At 41.3% G+C, this 17264-nt stretch overlaps 1 protein-coding gene across 1 annotated transcript; it reads left to right on the top strand.

Annotated features, from left to right (window-relative positions):
* Nucleotides 1–1226: 1226 nt before the first annotated feature.
* On the top strand, nucleotides 1227–14380 carry LOC132780603 (phospholipase A2 inhibitor and Ly6/PLAUR domain-containing protein-like). The gene is made up of 5 exons (XM_060784332.2): nucleotides 1227–1299; nucleotides 6308–6424; nucleotides 8436–8588; nucleotides 12656–12793; nucleotides 14178–14380. The coding sequence occupies exons 1-5, from the start codon at nucleotides 1227–1229 to the stop codon at nucleotides 14378–14380; spliced, it is 684 nt and encodes a 227-aa protein (XP_060640315.2).
* The last annotated feature ends 2884 nt before the right edge of the window (nucleotides 14381–17264 follow it).

Here is a 17264-nt window from a genome sequence, read left to right on the forward strand (position 1 = left end):
ATCTGAGCCGTGAATCACATTAACAAAAGTGGTGGGTTGCCCTGAATTTAAGAGTAAATCATGAATTAGATCCATGTAAACAGTTGTGACAAATCCTATTCAGGAAGCAGCTGTGGCTTTTTACACCACCATCCCACTTTTCCCCAACTTTGGCAGCCCAGAGATAGGGGATGTCACCAACCTTGTGCCATCATTCTGGCCTTTGAGATGTCCATCAGACACAAAATGGCACTGGTGATGCTTAATGATGATAGTACTATTGCTCCCCCACCCTTTCCCTCACACAATTGCTTTGCCATTCTGACTACTATCATTACAGCCACCGAGTGGTGACTAGTGCCATTTTTGTGCCCAGTGGTCAGTACAGAGATCAGAATGATAGAGCAAGGTAAGGGTGGTGATCTAGTGATACTGAATTGATTCCAGTCTTGCTGAGTTGTGCAGTTACCATCTAACCAACAGTCTGGCTTGGGAGCCTTCGGTGCAGCCACTATCAGCTCCCAAACCAGATTGGTATCTGGCCATGCAGACTCCAGTGACACCGATCTGAACTACTCCATTCCACATCAACATCATCATTTGTGATGCATGTAGATGCACCCTAAGCTAGAAGCTGCCATATCCTAACAATAGTAAGTAAGTAAACTTTATTACGGTCATTTTTTATCTGTTTGTTTGTTTTGTTCTGTTAGAAATGTAATGCAATGTTCTGGTTGCAGATGACATGATAAATAAATAAATAAATTACGGTCATTGACCAGATCATAACAGGGCGACCCAGTCCTGCACATCCACATCAAACCCAAGGGGTTATATACTTCAAACTTCAACAAATTTTAAAATCTAAGCTAAAAATGACATACAAGTAGTTATTAAAACTCAACTCAACCCATGAGAACATCCGAAGGCGGTCTACAGATAGGTAGTGGGGATGGCACCGGGGAGGGGGTGAATATCCAAAACTATAAATATAAGTCTATATCTGATTCTCATTTGATATCAAATTCATAACATTCTTTTTGATGATGCAACTCCTTTTCTCTATCCTTAATCTGCTATTAATCAATAGAACTGGCTGAAGCTGAGTTTCAGTCTTATGAAGTCAGTGGGAATGGAAAAACTCATCTCAATCCATCTTTTCCACACTATAGCAGGCACAGGGAGCCACAGGCTTTGATACACCAATGAGAGAAATTCTGCACTAGCTCATCCACATTGGAATTCCTATGACCATCACCATGCATGTCCTCTTCAACATTGTCCTGAAACTCTTTCTTTTCTTTGTACTGATAGCCACAGGTAAGGAGGAAGTGGTAGAAAATAATTGTAGATTTGTTCCATTGAGAGAAAAGTGCCCAATCTATGTAGATGTCATGGGACTGGCATGGGTACAAGATGAAAGACAATATGAAAATTATATTGTTGAAGGCTTTCATGGCTGGAATGTTGTAAGTTTTTCAGACTGTATGACCATGTTCCAGAAGCATTCTCTCCTGACCTCACAACCTCTGAGGATGCCTTCCATAAATGCAGGCGAAACATCATTAGAGAATGCTCCTGGAACATGGTCATACAGCCTGAAAAACTTACAACAACCCAATATGAAAATTTTCTAATAATTTGAAAAACTTTTCCATTTGAATTGGGAGAAATAATATAAGCTTGGCTTGGTGGTGGACAAAAAGTGAGAATAATGTGAATTTCCTTGGGGAAAAAAACAGGGAGGAGAGGATTGCAACTATAGCATTAGGTGACATTTTCCTGTTTTGCTATTTTTCCATGATAGCAGGGGAAAATCAATCTTCAATGCCAGCTGGACATTCTCTCTAGGTTTTAATTCTGGTGATTTTAATCTGGTGAGTGGGATCTTAATGTATATTTATAATTATTTTAATTTTGTGGATTATTTATTATGTGTTCTATATTATGCTTGGCATCAAATTGTTGATTATTTGGAAGCCATTCTGAGTCCCTCCATGGAGGTTGAGAAGGACGGGGTATAAATGTTTTAAATAAATAAATAATAAATAGGTTTCAATCCAGACTTTGAAATAGCTGTTGGAGTTGGTAAACATGGTTTATTGACCCTTTCACATAAGCAATTAATCCAGGTCAGAATGTGGATTATAGAGCTCCAGTTCACTCTGAAGTGCCTACGTAGGCACCATACGAATTAGCCGCAAGCTGCAAAGAAGTCCACACAGAGCCACCAGATCGCTATAATTATTATCCTGGCTTCATAAAAATCAAGTTGTGTATTATTTGTTTCTTACCTCCTCCAAGAAACAAACAGCTTCCCCAGCGCTTGCTTCAGGTGCTGTAAAAGGCTGTAAAGGCTAGTGTCCCCATGGGAACACTGTGCTTTCATTACTGGGATGAAGGAGAGGCATTTCTTTCCCTTCCAGCTATACAGTGCAGCTGTCATTTTAATCCACCGGCTCCAACTTCAGCTCTGTTTGCATTTGCTCTCTGTATTTGGGATTTGGATCTTTCCCTTGCTTGGTTTAGAGTTTAGATACAAGATGCATTCTGCAAATTTTATAGCTGGAAATTGGATTTCTGGTGAGTCATTTTATTATGCTATTTCTGGTTGAATCCATGTCAGAGATCACCCAGGGAGGAAATGTTTTCAGGACACTTGGCCTCAAACTAGAGTTTAGTGCCTGTGTGGATGAGGCTTATAAAACAGATTCAGCACCCTGGAAAGCTCCTTTCAGGGATAGTGAGATTGCAGTGTTGTTGTTGTTCATTCGTTCAGTCGTCTCCGACACTTCGTGACCTCGTGGACCAGCCCACGCCAGAGCTCCCTGTCGGCCGTCACCACCCCCAGCTCCTTCAAGGTCAGTCCAGTCACTTCAAGGATGCCATCCATCCATCTTGCCCTAGGTCGGCCCCTCTTCCTTTTGCCTTCCACTTTCCCCAGCATAATTGTCTTCTCTAGGCTTTGCTGTCTCCTCATGATGTGGCCAAAGTACTTCAACTTTGTCTCTAGTATCCTTCCTTCCAGTGAGCAGCCGGGCTTTATTTCCTGGAGGATGGACTGGTTGGATCTTCTCGCAGTCCAAGGCACTCTCAGCACTTTCCTCCAGCACCACAGCTCAAAAGCATCGATCTTCCTTCGCTCAGCCTTCCCTATGGTCCAGCTCTCACATCCGTAGGTTACTACAGGGAATACCATGGCTTTGACTAGGCGGATCTTTGTTGCCAGTCTGATGTCTCTACTCTTTACTATTTTATCGAGATTGGACATTGCTCTCCTCCCAAGAAGTAAGCGTCTTCTCATTTCCTGGCCACAGTCTGCATCTGCAGTAATCTTTGCGCCTAGAAATACAAAGTCTGTCACGGCCTCCACATTTTCTCCCTCTATTTTCCAGTTGTCAATCATTCTTGTTGCCATAATCTTGGTTTTTTTGACGTTCAGCTGCAACCCGGCTTTTGCGCTTTCTTCTTTCACCTTGATGAGAAGGCTCCTCAGCTCCTCCTCGCTTTCGGCCATCAGAGTGGTGTCATCTGCATATCTGAGGTTGTTAATGTTTCTTCCAGCAATTTTCACCCCAGCTTTGCATTCTTCAAGCCCCGCACATCGCATGATGTGTTCTGCATACAAGTTAAAAAGGTTGGGTGAGAGTATGCAGCCTTGCCGTACGCCTTTCCCAATCTTGAACCAGTCTGTTGTTCCGTGGTCAGTCCTTACTGTTGCGACTTGGTCCTTGTACAGATTCCTCAGGAGAGAGACAAGGTGGCTTGGTATGCCCATCCCACCAAGAACTTGCCACAATTTATTATGATCCACACAGTCAAAAGCTTTAGAATAGTCAATGAAGCAGAAGTAGATGTTTTTCTGAAACTCCCTGCCTTTCTCCATTATCCAGCGGATATTGGCAATCTGGTCTCTCGTTCCTCTGCCTTTTCTAAACCCAGCTTGAACATCTGGCAACTCTCGCTCCATGTATTGCTGGAGTCTTCCTTGCAGGATCTTGAGCATTACCTTACTGGCATGAGAAATAAGGGCCACTGTACGAAAGTTGGAGCAGTCTTTCGCATTTCCCTTTTTTGGTATGGGGATGTAAGTTGATTTTTTCCAGTCTGATGGCCATTCTTGTGTTTTCCATATTTGCTGGCATATGGCATGCATCACCTTGACAGCATCATCTTTTAAGATTTTAAACAGTTCAGCTGGGATCTCGTCGTCTCCTGCTGCCTTGTTGTTAGCAATGCTTCTTAAGGCCCATTCAACCTCACTCCTCAGGATGTCTGGTTCTAATTCATTCACCACACCGTCAAAGCTATCCTCGATATTGTTATCCTTCCTATACAGATCTTCTGTATAATCTCGCCACCTTCTCTTGATCTCTTCAGCTTCTGTTAGGTCCCTGCCATCTTTGTTTCTTATCATACCAATTTTTGCCTGAAATTTACCTCCAATGTTTCTAATTTTCTGGAAGAGGTCTCTTGTCCTTCCTATTCTGTTGTCTTCTTCCACTTCCATGCATTGCTTGTTTAAAAATAGTTCCTTGTCTCTTCTGGCTAACCTCTGGAATTGCGCATTTAACTGGGCATATCTCCCCTTACTATCACTGTTTCCTTTTGCTTTCCTCCTTTCTTGGGCTACTTCCAGTGTCTCAGCAGACAACCATTTTGCCTTTTTGGTTTTCTTTTTCTTTGGGACGTACTTTGTTGCCGCCTCCTGAACAATGTCACGGACTTCTGTCCATAGTTCTTCTGGGACTCTGTTTACTAAATCTAGCCCTTCAAATCTGTTCTTCACTTCCACTGTGTATTTGCTAGGAATGTTAGTGAGATCATATCTACCTGGTCTGTGTATTTTCCCTGATCTCTTTAGTTTTATTCTAAATTGGGCAATAAGAAGTTCGTGATCTGAGCTACAGTCAGCCCCAGGTCTTGTTTTCACCGACTGGATGGATGTCCGCCACCTTTGGCTGCAAAGGATGTAGTCAATCTGATTTCGGTGCTGACCATCTGGTGAAGTCCATGTATAAAGCCGTCTTTTAGGTTGTTGGAAGAGAGTGTTTGTTATACACAGCGAGTTTTCCTGGCAAAATTCTATCAGCCTGCGTCCCGCTTCATTTTGTTCTCCCAGACCATGCTTGCCTGTGATCCCAGTTGTCATTTGACTTCCCACCTTGGCATTCCAGTCTCCTGTAATGAAAATAATGTCTCTTTTTGGTGTATTATCCAGTAGGTCCTGCAGATCCTCATAGAACTGATCTACTTCTGTTTCTTCAGCAGCTGTGGTTGGGGCGTATATTTGGATCACTGTAATGTTGAAAGGCTTTCCTTGCACTCGAATTGAGATCATTCTGTCATTTTTTGGGTTGTATCCAAGCACTGCTTTAGCGAATTTCTTATTAATTATGAAGGCTACTCCATTTCTTCTATGTTCCTCTTGTCCACAGTAGTAGATCTGGTGGTCATCTGATGTGAAGTGGCCCATTCCAGTCCATTTCAGTTCGCTGACCCCCAGAATGTCTATCTTTAGTCTTGACATCTCACCAATAACAACATCCAATTTGCCCTGGCTCATAGATCTTACGTTCCAGGTTCCTATGGTGTGTTGATCTTTAGAGCATCGGATTCGTCGTTCGCCTCCAGTACCGTCGGCCGCTAGCCTTCCTTTCGGCTTTGAGCTAGCTGCGTCATCACATCTGGGGCTAGTTGAACTTATCCTCTGCTCCTCCCCAGTAGCATTTTGGCCATCTTCCGACCTGGGAGTCCCATCTTCCAATGGCATACCGACATATCTCTGGTTGTACTGGTCCATTTAGTTTTCTTGGCAAGGATACTGGGGTGGTTTGCCGTTGCCTTCCCCAGGGATCACGCTTGGTCTGACCTCTCTGCCACAACCGTCCCGTCTTGGGTGGCCCTTCACGGTTTCGCTCATGACATCATTGAGGTGCTCAAGCTCCAGCGCCACAGCAAGGCGGTGACCCTTTGCTGGAGGAGATTGCAGTATTCATGGTCTAATGATCTGTGGATTCAACCCACCGTGGAGCTTTGCTGCTGCTCACAATGTCCCTGCAGAAACTGCTTGGATACACAAGTAGCACTCTGGTTGTTTCTGGGAACTGCGTGGAGGAAGACACAGCTAACTTACAGGCTCTCCACCTCTGTTGTTACCCTATACCATATTTAGTCGGAACCAGAGCATTTGCATTTGTATTCACAGAGGGTTCCAGGCCCAATCCCCATGGATGTGGAGGACTCACTACACTTACAATAAATTCACAACTTCCCCCAAAAGAATGTCCTTGATTTTTCTATTGTTTACTATTCTTTCACTTACTAGTTGCATCCTTAGACTGTGAAGTTTGTGAAAGTGAAGATGTCACCTGTTCTGGTAATTGGGAGCATTGCCCTTCCGATAAAGATGTGTGTATCTATGCAGTGGTTAAAAGCACTATAGGTAAGTATGATGCAGATTGTGTGCAGATCAATAACTCAGTCATGATAACCTACTGTGGGAATGGAAATGGCTGAAAATCTGGAAGGATGGACTTAACCTATAGTACAGTATAAGCACTAAGTAAGATGAATATTCTCTGTTATATATCAACTGAAATTCTGCATTAATGTTCATTAGAGCAAATTGTTGCATGTGGCTGCATGTGTCAACTGTGCTCTGCAACTTTTGCATCAAGTTGCAGTTTTGCAGACTACACTGTGTAATGGAAAGGAGAACTAATATCAACAGGATCAATAAGGTGTTCAGTGTAATTTCAATGGAAATATATTGCTATCAAAATTGAATATGGAGAAGTTAAACATCTGATATCCCTCCCATCCCTCATCAACTTCTATATCTAACTGAGCTGGGAGTGAAAGCTTTTAATTTGAAAATGGGTATCTGTCAACCTCTAGAAAGTGGACTGTGTCTCCCAAAGAGCCCTTACCATTTGCTTTGAGGGCTAATGGTGATGGGAGCTGGAGTTCAATTGATGCTGAATGTCCTCCCATGCTAAGGATAGGAAAATATTTTAAAGATTTGAAAACTTGTAGAAAAAAATGTATCTTAGTTTTTGAGAATTATCCTGGACTGATAAGGATCTTCATATTTTGAGACTTTTGCAAATGGCTGTTTTGCTCAGAAAATTGGGGTAGAAATATTATCTGCATAGAAAAATAATGGGCCATATTCTATTCTGCCTACTTAGCTACAAATGTATCCTTAATAAACCATGGCTCTACCCATTTCCAACTTACTTTATCAGAAGGCAGTTAACAACAAACAAATATAGTATTTCTTTAAGTGGTAGATAGTGCCAAGGAGAAGGGTGTTTCCACCCTTAAACTCTGTCAATCAGAAGCAGGATCTCTGCCTCAATTCTCTTTGACAACTCCACAGTTTTTGAGACTTTCTTGCAGTGAGAAAAAACAAATATAATGACTTACTCTTTCTTTTGGGAAAAACATAGTCAAGAATTACATCTCTAAGGCATCAACTCCTACATTCATTCATACTGGACAGAATACATTTAGGAGACTTAGGCAATCCCTGATAGGCCAAGGATGATGGTCCTCCAAGTCTAGTGCTTTGGCAGTGGGTCTGTAGGTGGCTGTGGAGCCCTATTCTTGACCTACATGATGTTCTCCCACAGTTTCCAGGTGGAAGACAGTCCTGGTCAGGGTTGGTTTGACACACCTTCCTCTTGGCACGTTTCTCCCCTTTGGACTCCATTTGTGCCTCTTTGAATTCTGCACCACTGCTAGTCATGGTTGACCTCCATTTAGAGTGCTCAAGGGCCAGGGCTTCCCAGTTCTTTGTGTCGATGCCACAGTTTTTAAGGTTGGAGTTAAGTCCATCTTTAAATCTCTTTTCCTGTCCGCCAACATTACGTTTCCTGTTCTTGAGTGTATACTAACTGCTTTGGGAGATGGTGATTGGGCATTTGGATAACGTGGCCAGTCCAGCAGAGTTGATGGCATAGGAGCATCACTTCAATGCTGGTGGTCTTTGTTTCTTCCAACACGCTGACATTTGTCTGCCTGTCTTCCCAAGAGATTTGCAGGCTTTTTTTTGGAGGCAACGCTGATGGAATCATTCCAGGAGTGTGATATCTTTAGACAGTCCATGTTTCGCAGGTATATAGCAGAGTTGGGAAGACAATAGCTTTACAAACAAGCACCTTGGTCTCCCTACAGATGTCCCAGTCCTCAAACACTCTCTGCTTCATTTGGAAAAATGCTGCACTCACAGAGATTAGACGGTGTTGTATTTCAGTGTCAATGTTGACTTGTGTGGAGAGGTGGCTCACCTCTACCTTTGCTCTAATACCTCATGGCTCAGCCATTATTGACAGATATCCTGCAGAAAGCACAAGGCTAGAGAACATCATTTTGCCAAACCATTTCAATTTAGCAACAAATGCTTTGCAAGCCACAGAAAAGAAGTCATTCTTTCGTTCTCCCCACCACAGGTGGAAACACGTCTGCCAACACTGTTAAAAGCTGTGGAAATCTGGACATGTGTGGTACTCCTATGGTTGTGCTGAACATGGGAAATGAAACAACCTACATGACGAGTTTGGTCTGTTGCAAAGGACGACAATGCAGACGTACTTTTCCTTCAGGTAAACATACTGTCTCTTAGGTTTCTTCCCCTTGCAATTCCCTGTTTCTCTTAGTTTTTCATCTGGAGCCCAAAAGATTCTAAACAGATTCCAAGCACACATACAGATGAACACACAAGTGTAATGAATAAATACCATATATACTTGAGTATAAGCCAACCTGAATATAAGCCAAGGCTCATAATTTAACCACAAAAAACTGGGAAAACTTATTGACTCGAGTATAAACTGAGGGTGGGAAATGCAGCAGCTATGGGTAAATAAAAATAGATACCAATAAAATTACATTAATTGAGGCATCAGTAGGTTAAATGTTTTGGAATATTTACCTTATTTCAAAGAAAAACAGTAAACTAGTTCTGTAAGTGGAAAAGTAGGGTCAAGGAAAAACAATATAGCATTAACAATAACATAATAATAATAATAATAATAATAATAATAATAATAATAAGAACAATAATTCAGACTGACAGAGTTTTGGAGTACAATACTCCTGACCTCACGATCATCTTAAAAAACAAAGTATGTTGCCATTCCAGGCAACAGCAGAATTGAAGAGAAACAACTGGAAAAGCTGACACGATATGAGGATTTAAAGATCGAACTGCTAAGACTCTGACATAAACCAGTCACGGTGGTCCCAGTGGTGATCAGCACACTGGGTGCTGTGCCTAAAGACCTTGGCCTGCACTTAAGCACAATCGGCGCTGACAAAATTACCATCTGCCAGCTGCATAAGGCCACCTTACTGGGATCTGCACGCATTATTTGCAGATACATCACACAGTCATAGACACTTGGGAAGTGTCTGACGTTTGATCCAATACAACAGCCAGCAGAGTGATCTTGTCTGCTGTGGACCCATCTTGTTGTGTTTCAAATAATAATAATAATAATTAATAATAATAATAATAATAATAATAATGTTGTAGATTTTTTCGGGCTATATGGCCATGTTCTAGAGGCATGCCATGAAAGCCTTCAATAATAATAATAATAATAATAATAATAATAATAATAATACATTTAGATACACACAAAAAAAAGCCAGGAAATTTAATGGGTTTGAAAGAGAACCATACAAACAAGGACATGAAATATATCTCCCCCCATCCCTCCCTTTTGACTAGAAAATAAAACACACTGTCAAGGGAGGTGAAGAGGAGAGAGAAATATATCATGTATTGCAAGCAATTGCCTCCAGATTCCCCTGCCTGACCTCGATCTTGACCCCATTATAAGCCGAGGGAGGCTTTTTCAACTCAAAAAAAGGGGGGGGGGCTGAAAAAGTCAGCTTATCTTCGTGTATATATGGTATGTGTGGTTTTGGATGTTGCATAAAAATCTAGGCTAGTGTTCTTTACTGAAGGTATGGCTTAATGGCTTTCTAATTTAGGGTCATGGATCCACTACTGTGTAGCCTATTGTTAAAACTACATGAATGCCACCTGAGCTAGAAATTCGAGCAAGCAAAAGCGCCCCTGGGCAAAATCAACTATACTGCAAATGCTTACTTTGCGTAATGGTTGAGCTGCCCCTGGTTGCAGAGTACTCTTGGGACTATTTACTGGTCTAGGGGAGAGGGGAAAGGCAGCCAGGGGCAGTACTTGTCCCAATAGTTGCTGCTCTGGAGCCATTCTCCTAGAACTCTTGGATAATAATTTCAGTTCCAATCACTGTTGTGCCACTCCTTCCCAATTACTGGCAATGAGATTGCCTCCTGGGACTTGAGAGGTTATTGGGGAAGGAGAAGTGCTACATAGACCTATGCCTATAGAACATTGTACTCTGTATGCTCCAATGTGCTACAACAACAACAACAGGGAGGGTATAAAAAGAAGGCTGAAACACTATGGAGAGAGAGATGGGAAGTGGGGGGGGGGGGGAAAGGGGTTTACATTCTTAATTGCAGGAATCATATGTTTCCTGCTTATGTATATGTTTGATATTTTTATAGTTTTTATGGTTTTAATCTACAGTTATATGTTATTGATTTAGATATGTGAGATATATATATATATATATATATATATATATATATATAGGGCATTGAATTTGCCATTTATTATGTTGTAAACCACTTTGAGACCTCTAGGGGTGTGAAAAGCAGTATAGAAACGCAGTTAATAATAATAATAATAACAACAACAACAATAATAAATCTTTATTTACGAGAAATATCTGGAAAATAAGGTTACAAGATTTTTTTAAAATACTAAGAATGAACATATTTTAATAAAACTTATATGGAATGTAGCATATGTATTGCATTATTTTTTTCCACATAATCACCATTCAGTTCAATACATTTTGTCATTCTTGCAATGCGTTTTTTGATGCCTGTATAATAGAAGTCTCCTGCCACCTTTTTCAGCCAGTTTGTCACTTTGATTTCCAACTCGTCGTCATCAGAAAAGTGTTTTCCACCCAGGTGTTCCTTCAATTTAGTGAACAGATGATAGTCACTGGGTGCAAAGTCAGGGTTTGACAGGGGTGGCTTAAAACATCCCAACCAAATGAAGTCAACTACTCTTGTGTTGCATGAGTGGTGTGCGGACACACATTGTCATGAAGGAGACAGACAGAAGGGAAACAGAGTGAGGATGCTCTTCTCTAACCTTCAACACAACGCCAGTCAATGAGCTACTGATGACTGGCACTGCTCGTTTGCTTCTTCTGGCTTCCTGCTACACAGCAATGATGCCAACTTCCTCCAAGAAAATTCCCTGCAAGAGCCATGTGCCTTGTAACCTTACTTTCTGAATACCCTTGTATATCCCGCTTTTCTCCCCAACTGGACACAAAGCAGCTCACAACATAATACAATACAAATCAAAGCATATTTAACATAACATGCAAGACAAAAATCACACAAAGCATAATAACATCCTGAAATAAAATATAAACAAATATCAGGCATTAAAAAAACATTTAATGTTGCTAAGATTATTGCTCAGGGTTCCTACAAATCCTGTATATAATTTTAAAAAGCTGAGTGTGTTAAGGCATTTCCTTTGACACTGTGTCCCAAGGAATCACATCTCATGGAACAATGTCTCATAGAAAAAGAAAAAATGTTTATTTGGTTACTTAATACTTCATCACACTAGAGAATTAATCTACTTTAAATTTGGTTTCTGCCTCCTGCAGAATTCTGGCATTTATAGTTTAGTGAGGCTGTTAAAGGCTCCTCCCTAAACTACAAACCCCAGAATTCTGCAGGAGGCAGCAACCGGACTTAAAGTGGATTAATTCTCTAGTGTGATGGGTTCCTTAGTGTTGTGGCTTATACTTGTTTAAATGAAGGAGATGGAGAAGGAGAAGAGAGGAGGCAAATGCTTGTGCCCTATTTATTACTCCTAACTAGAGTCAATGTTGACTGGTAAGAAATGGGGCTGCAAAGTAGAATCCATGACATGCAAGTGTGGAGAAGAGCAAACCACTGACCACCTGCTGCAATGCAACCTGAGCCCTGCCACATGCACAATGGAGGACCTCCTTGCAGCAACACCAGAGGCATTCCAAGTGGCCAGCTACTGGTCAAAGAACATTTAATTGAATACCATGTTTGCAAACTTTGTGTTTTGTTTGTTTGTTTGTTTTTAATGCAATACAATTGTTTGGTTCACTCCTGACATGATAAATACATAAAATAAGTCAACATTGTTGACTGGTAAATTATCACTGTTGACTGGTAAGTCAACATATACGCAAATGCTATTGAGATAATGAATCTACTCTAATTGGAACTAATAGGATTCAGTCTATATGCTGTCAGTGTTTACATCAAAAAGAAAGTTCTCTTCTGAGTAAATCTTGCCAAGAAAACCCTGTGTCTACTTATGCACATAAAGCTATAGACTCAGAGATGACTGTATTCCAATGTATAATTTTTTAACTCATTAGCAAAGTTGAACCTTGTTGTACTAATACCTGCCCCATCTTTATAAATTATTTGATTTTTTTACTGTCATTTATAAAACTTATTTAGAAATAGAGCGCTGTATCTTTTCTTACACCAATATTTGAACTGACTGAAAATCCATTTCCCTATCCTATGCTTCCAGCACCATCAAAAGAATTTGTGTTAAATGGGAAAGTATGCCCTGCATGCTACACTGCTTTTGAAAAATGTGGCAACAAGACTGTGGCATGTTTTGGATCACAGCATTTCTGTTTCGATGTGTCTACGTTAGTAAAGATTGGTAAGTTTAATTCAATGGGCAATTGATTTCTCCTCTATTTTTAAATTTTATTTCTTTATGTGAGCTTAGGTTTAGCTACAGTGCTATCTGGGTTCTGATATAGATGGAGACTGCTACTCTTCCCTCTTACAAAAGACATGTAAAGGCACTTCATTTAACCAAAGTGGCTGCACCATGCTAAATGCCAAATTTCTTTGCACTTGCAACATTTACAGCCCCAGAATCACTATAGGAAACTTTAGTTTTCCAGATCTGTTAGGTTGGAACTCCCTTCACCTTTAGATAGTAAAGCCTATAGTAAGGCAAACTGAATCTAGACAACAATCCATGGTTCATTTCCAGGATACCAGATCAATCTAGAAAAATAGATCTTGCTGAACTCTGTTCTTGAGAAATTATTTTGTGGTTAGGGCAGGATGCATGTCAACCAAATTTAGTGGACCTCTGGAAGTTAATGGTGTCAACAATAGTGGTGGCATTATGCAGGTGTGTGAGTGCAAACTGAACCCAGTGACACCATCAGAGAGGGACAATTCCAAAATAACAATCTAGCACATCATCTATCTATCTATCTATCTATCTATCTATCTACCTACCTACCTATCTACCTATCTACCTATCTCAGTGGTTCCCAACCTTTTTTTTGACCAGGGACCACTTGATCAGCGACCTCTTTGACCAGGGACCACTTTGACCATGAACCTCTTTGACCAGGGATCACTTTGACCAGGGACCTCTTTGACCAGGAACCACTTGATCAGGGACCACTTTGACCACTGGCCACTTGACCAGGGACCACTTGACCAGAGACCACTTTGACCAGGGACCACTTTGACCAGGGACTGCTTTGACCAGGGACCACTTTGACCAGGGACCACTTTGAGCAGGGACCACTTTGAGCAGGGACCACTTTCACCAATGACCACTTGAACAGAGACCATTTGACCAGGGACTACTTTGACCAGGGACCACTTTGACCAGGAACCACTTGACCAGGGACCACTTGACCAGGGACCACTTTGACCAGGGATTATTTTGACCAGGGATCACTTGACCAGGGACCACTTTGACTAGGGATCACACTCCAGCTTACACGCACTGCCCACAAAGATAAAGCTGTCTCACTCCCTAATCATAACAATGTTTCAAATAGTGCGGTTTTGCCTGCACACCAGTAGTTCTAATTGCTACTAAGTTTTAAAAAAGGTATTTTCTAAAAAAAAATCTAATTTTCTGGTATTTTAACTACATTCATGTGGTGTGGACTGGAATGGGAGGGGGGGGGGGAATGCCATGTGCTATTGCACAGAGTTACACCAAAACTAATAAAATCACTAGGCAACAATGATTTTCTTGATCATTCCTCTGATTCTTTTACATTCAGATGGAAAGGAGACAGCATATACCATGAAGGGTTGTACAACTGAGTCTGTCTGTGCTTCATTATCAAGTAGTCGGTCTCCAATGTTGGGAGAAGCCATCGTTACGAAAATTGAATGCACACCTGATGTACTTCATGGGTCAGCCTCCCCCAAGCTCGTCCTACCACTCTGCTATGGGCTCCTGCTGCTGAAGATCCTCTTGTAAACGATGCCCTTGCAGGATTTTACCAACTAAACAATTAGTCATGCCTTTACTGAATCCACATGTTTTCAGTTCACCATGCTGCTTGGACATCCAGGTGGAGTTTCTCTTCATTCACCAGCAAAAATAAACTCCAATTGTAAAACCAAAGAAAATTGAATGTGTTTTTTTAAAATAATAATAATAATAATGTATTTGAGTTTGGCTTGCCTGTACAGCCTGGTCTGACATGTTTAGGGTTTGGGAAGCATTTGGTGATGTCCATTGCTACTGTTCTGCTCTCCCCAGAGCTTCCAGGAAGCACAGGCGGTCTCTCTTAGAGAGTTCAGGGGAAAAATTGAAAAGGAGACTACAGGTGGCTAGAGCTTTCCATGGGCTTAGAAATTCCCTTGCCAACTATTTCCAGAAACTAGAAAGCCAATGCTTTGGGAAATGTTTGGCAACATCTATTACCACTGTAGTGCTCTCTCAAAGGCTGACACACATTTGATTGAGACTTTGGGAGGGCACAGTAGCAGCAATTGTCATTGCCAACCATTGCCTATTGCTTTCACAGTAGCTGCCTTTAGATGATCACACCTTCCTTCCTTGATACAGGGCTGTTGTGTGAATTCTTGTTAGAGGAATGGGGTTCCAATCTTTCATCCCCCTTTCTTCCAAGGTAGGGGACTGATGTGTGGATGTAGACATGGTGGTTGTGAGTAGTCATCTCCCCTTCCTCGTGATGCATAAGGTCACCATGTGAATATGTACATTGTGACACCAGGCTATTGAAGGTGGCTGCTGCGAGGCACATTCTTCATAGGGGTGTGTGAAATCCCAGCAGTCAATTAGGAATTTGGCCAAATTTGACCATTTCAGCAATTAGTAGATACAAACCTCCAAAACAAAATGCTGGAAGGCCACCAGAGACCCAAAACAGAATCAAACAGCACCTTCCCCCTCATGGAATTTTGGAGAAAAAAATCATTAGGTTTGTTTGTATTCTGACCATTTTTTTCCCATAGTTAAAGCAATATTGGCTGACCTGTCGGGGTCATGGGGCTGAGCGCAGCCATTTGCTGCATCACATGGTCTTTCTCATCCAACCACAGGATGATTTTCCTCTCCATTATCTTGGACTTCAAGTCCCAGAATTCCCATTTTTTCCTGCGAGTTGTTTTCACCTCTCAGTAGGAGTATATATATATATATATATATATATATATATATATGATCCTAAAAATCAGTGCAGGAGTGAAACATTCTGAAACTTGGCACAAATGATGCCCTACTCATGTTCTGCCACTGCGGGGGAAATCAAAAGGATACCTTTTTTGGTTTTTAAAAAATGTTATTTCTAAAAACTTTTAAAATTTCCAAAAGATCAGTGGATGAGCGAAATGTCATGAAATGTGACAGACTTACAGTTGTAAATGTGTTCCAGAAATGTCCCAAGTTTCATGAAAATGACAGAAAAATTAGCCTCTAAGGCACTGGTTCTCAACCTGTGGGTCCCCAGATGCCATCAAATGTCACAAAGCCACTTCTGGTAGTTGCCCACAGGATTGCATTGCATCAGCGCAGAGAAACAGAATGAAGACTGCATGTTCTAGAGTCGTTGCTAACTAAAAAAATGCAATGTATCTTTGTGTCAGGAGAATTGGTACCATGGTTTCCTTTATACACATGTTTCCTTCATGGTGATGCCAGCTCCCCAAAGCCTCTCTACAACTGCCGTCCTATCTTTCTTTTGCTCTGTTGAATCTGCTTTAAGGATCTCATGAAGACATCCAGAGAAAGAATAAATGGTGTACTGCAGAGAGTGGAAGCTGGAGCCTTGCCTTCCTTCATCCTCTCCCATTTCTTCCTCCCCCCCCCCCTCTTTAAATGCAAATGAAATGCTTTGTCCAGGTTGGTTCATCAGGTGCTCTGCTATGGCTGACTTCTCTGGTTGGAGTAGTCTGCAGTGCCTTTCATGTTCCTTGATTCGTGTGAACCAACCTGGACACAGCATATTATTTGAGAACACAGAAATGCTGGATCACTCTCACAACCACCATGTCAGACTACACAGAGAAGCCATTGAAATCCACAAGCATGTGGACAATTTCAACAGAAAGGAAGAAACCATGAAAATGAACAAAATCTGGCTACCAGTATTAAAAAACTCTAAAATTACAACAGCAAAACAACAGAGAGTAAACAATCAGGCACATCAAATCACCTCTCCCCCAGGCACTTCCAAGCCATTAAATGCTAATCAGGGTGGTCAGTTGAAACATTCACACCTAGCTCCAGCAGACAAAAGTCCTTTGTCTTATCCTGGTCATTCCACAGATATATAAACCCATTTTTCCTACTTCCAACAGACCTCACTACCTCTGAGGATGCTTGCCATAGATGCAGGTGAAACGTCAGGAGAAAATTCCTCTAGAACATGGCCATATAGCCCGGAAAAAACTACAACAACCCAGCAGTTTCATTAATTGAGCATTTTGTTCATAACTGTTCCTCAGTTTACTATAAATAGAACAAAAAGGTACTTGCATTTTTATGCATGCTTACCTAATTCATAGGAATTGAACCCATGTATTGAAGGTTCGATTCCTTTTTGCAGCCTCTAAGACAATGGTTCTCAACCCATGGGTCCCCAGATATTTTGGCCTTCAGCTCCCAGAAATCCAAACAGCTGGTGTACTGAATTTCTGGGAATTGTAAGCCAAAACACCTGGGGACCCACAGGTTGAGAACCACTGCTCTAAAGTTTCCCCTTAAGCCATCTACTTCAACTCAACTCAAAAGGCTGTAATTGAAAAAAAAATCTTAAAAACTAAAATTAAAGATCCTACAAACTTACAGTAATAAGTGTGTCCTACAAGTGTGGCAAGTTTCATCCTGATAGCTG

This window comes from Anolis sagrei, chromosome Y (assembly GCF_037176765.1).
Source record: "Anolis sagrei isolate rAnoSag1 chromosome Y, rAnoSag1.mat, whole genome shotgun sequence".
NCBI lineage: Eukaryota > Metazoa > Chordata > Lepidosauria > Squamata > Dactyloidae > Anolis > Anolis sagrei.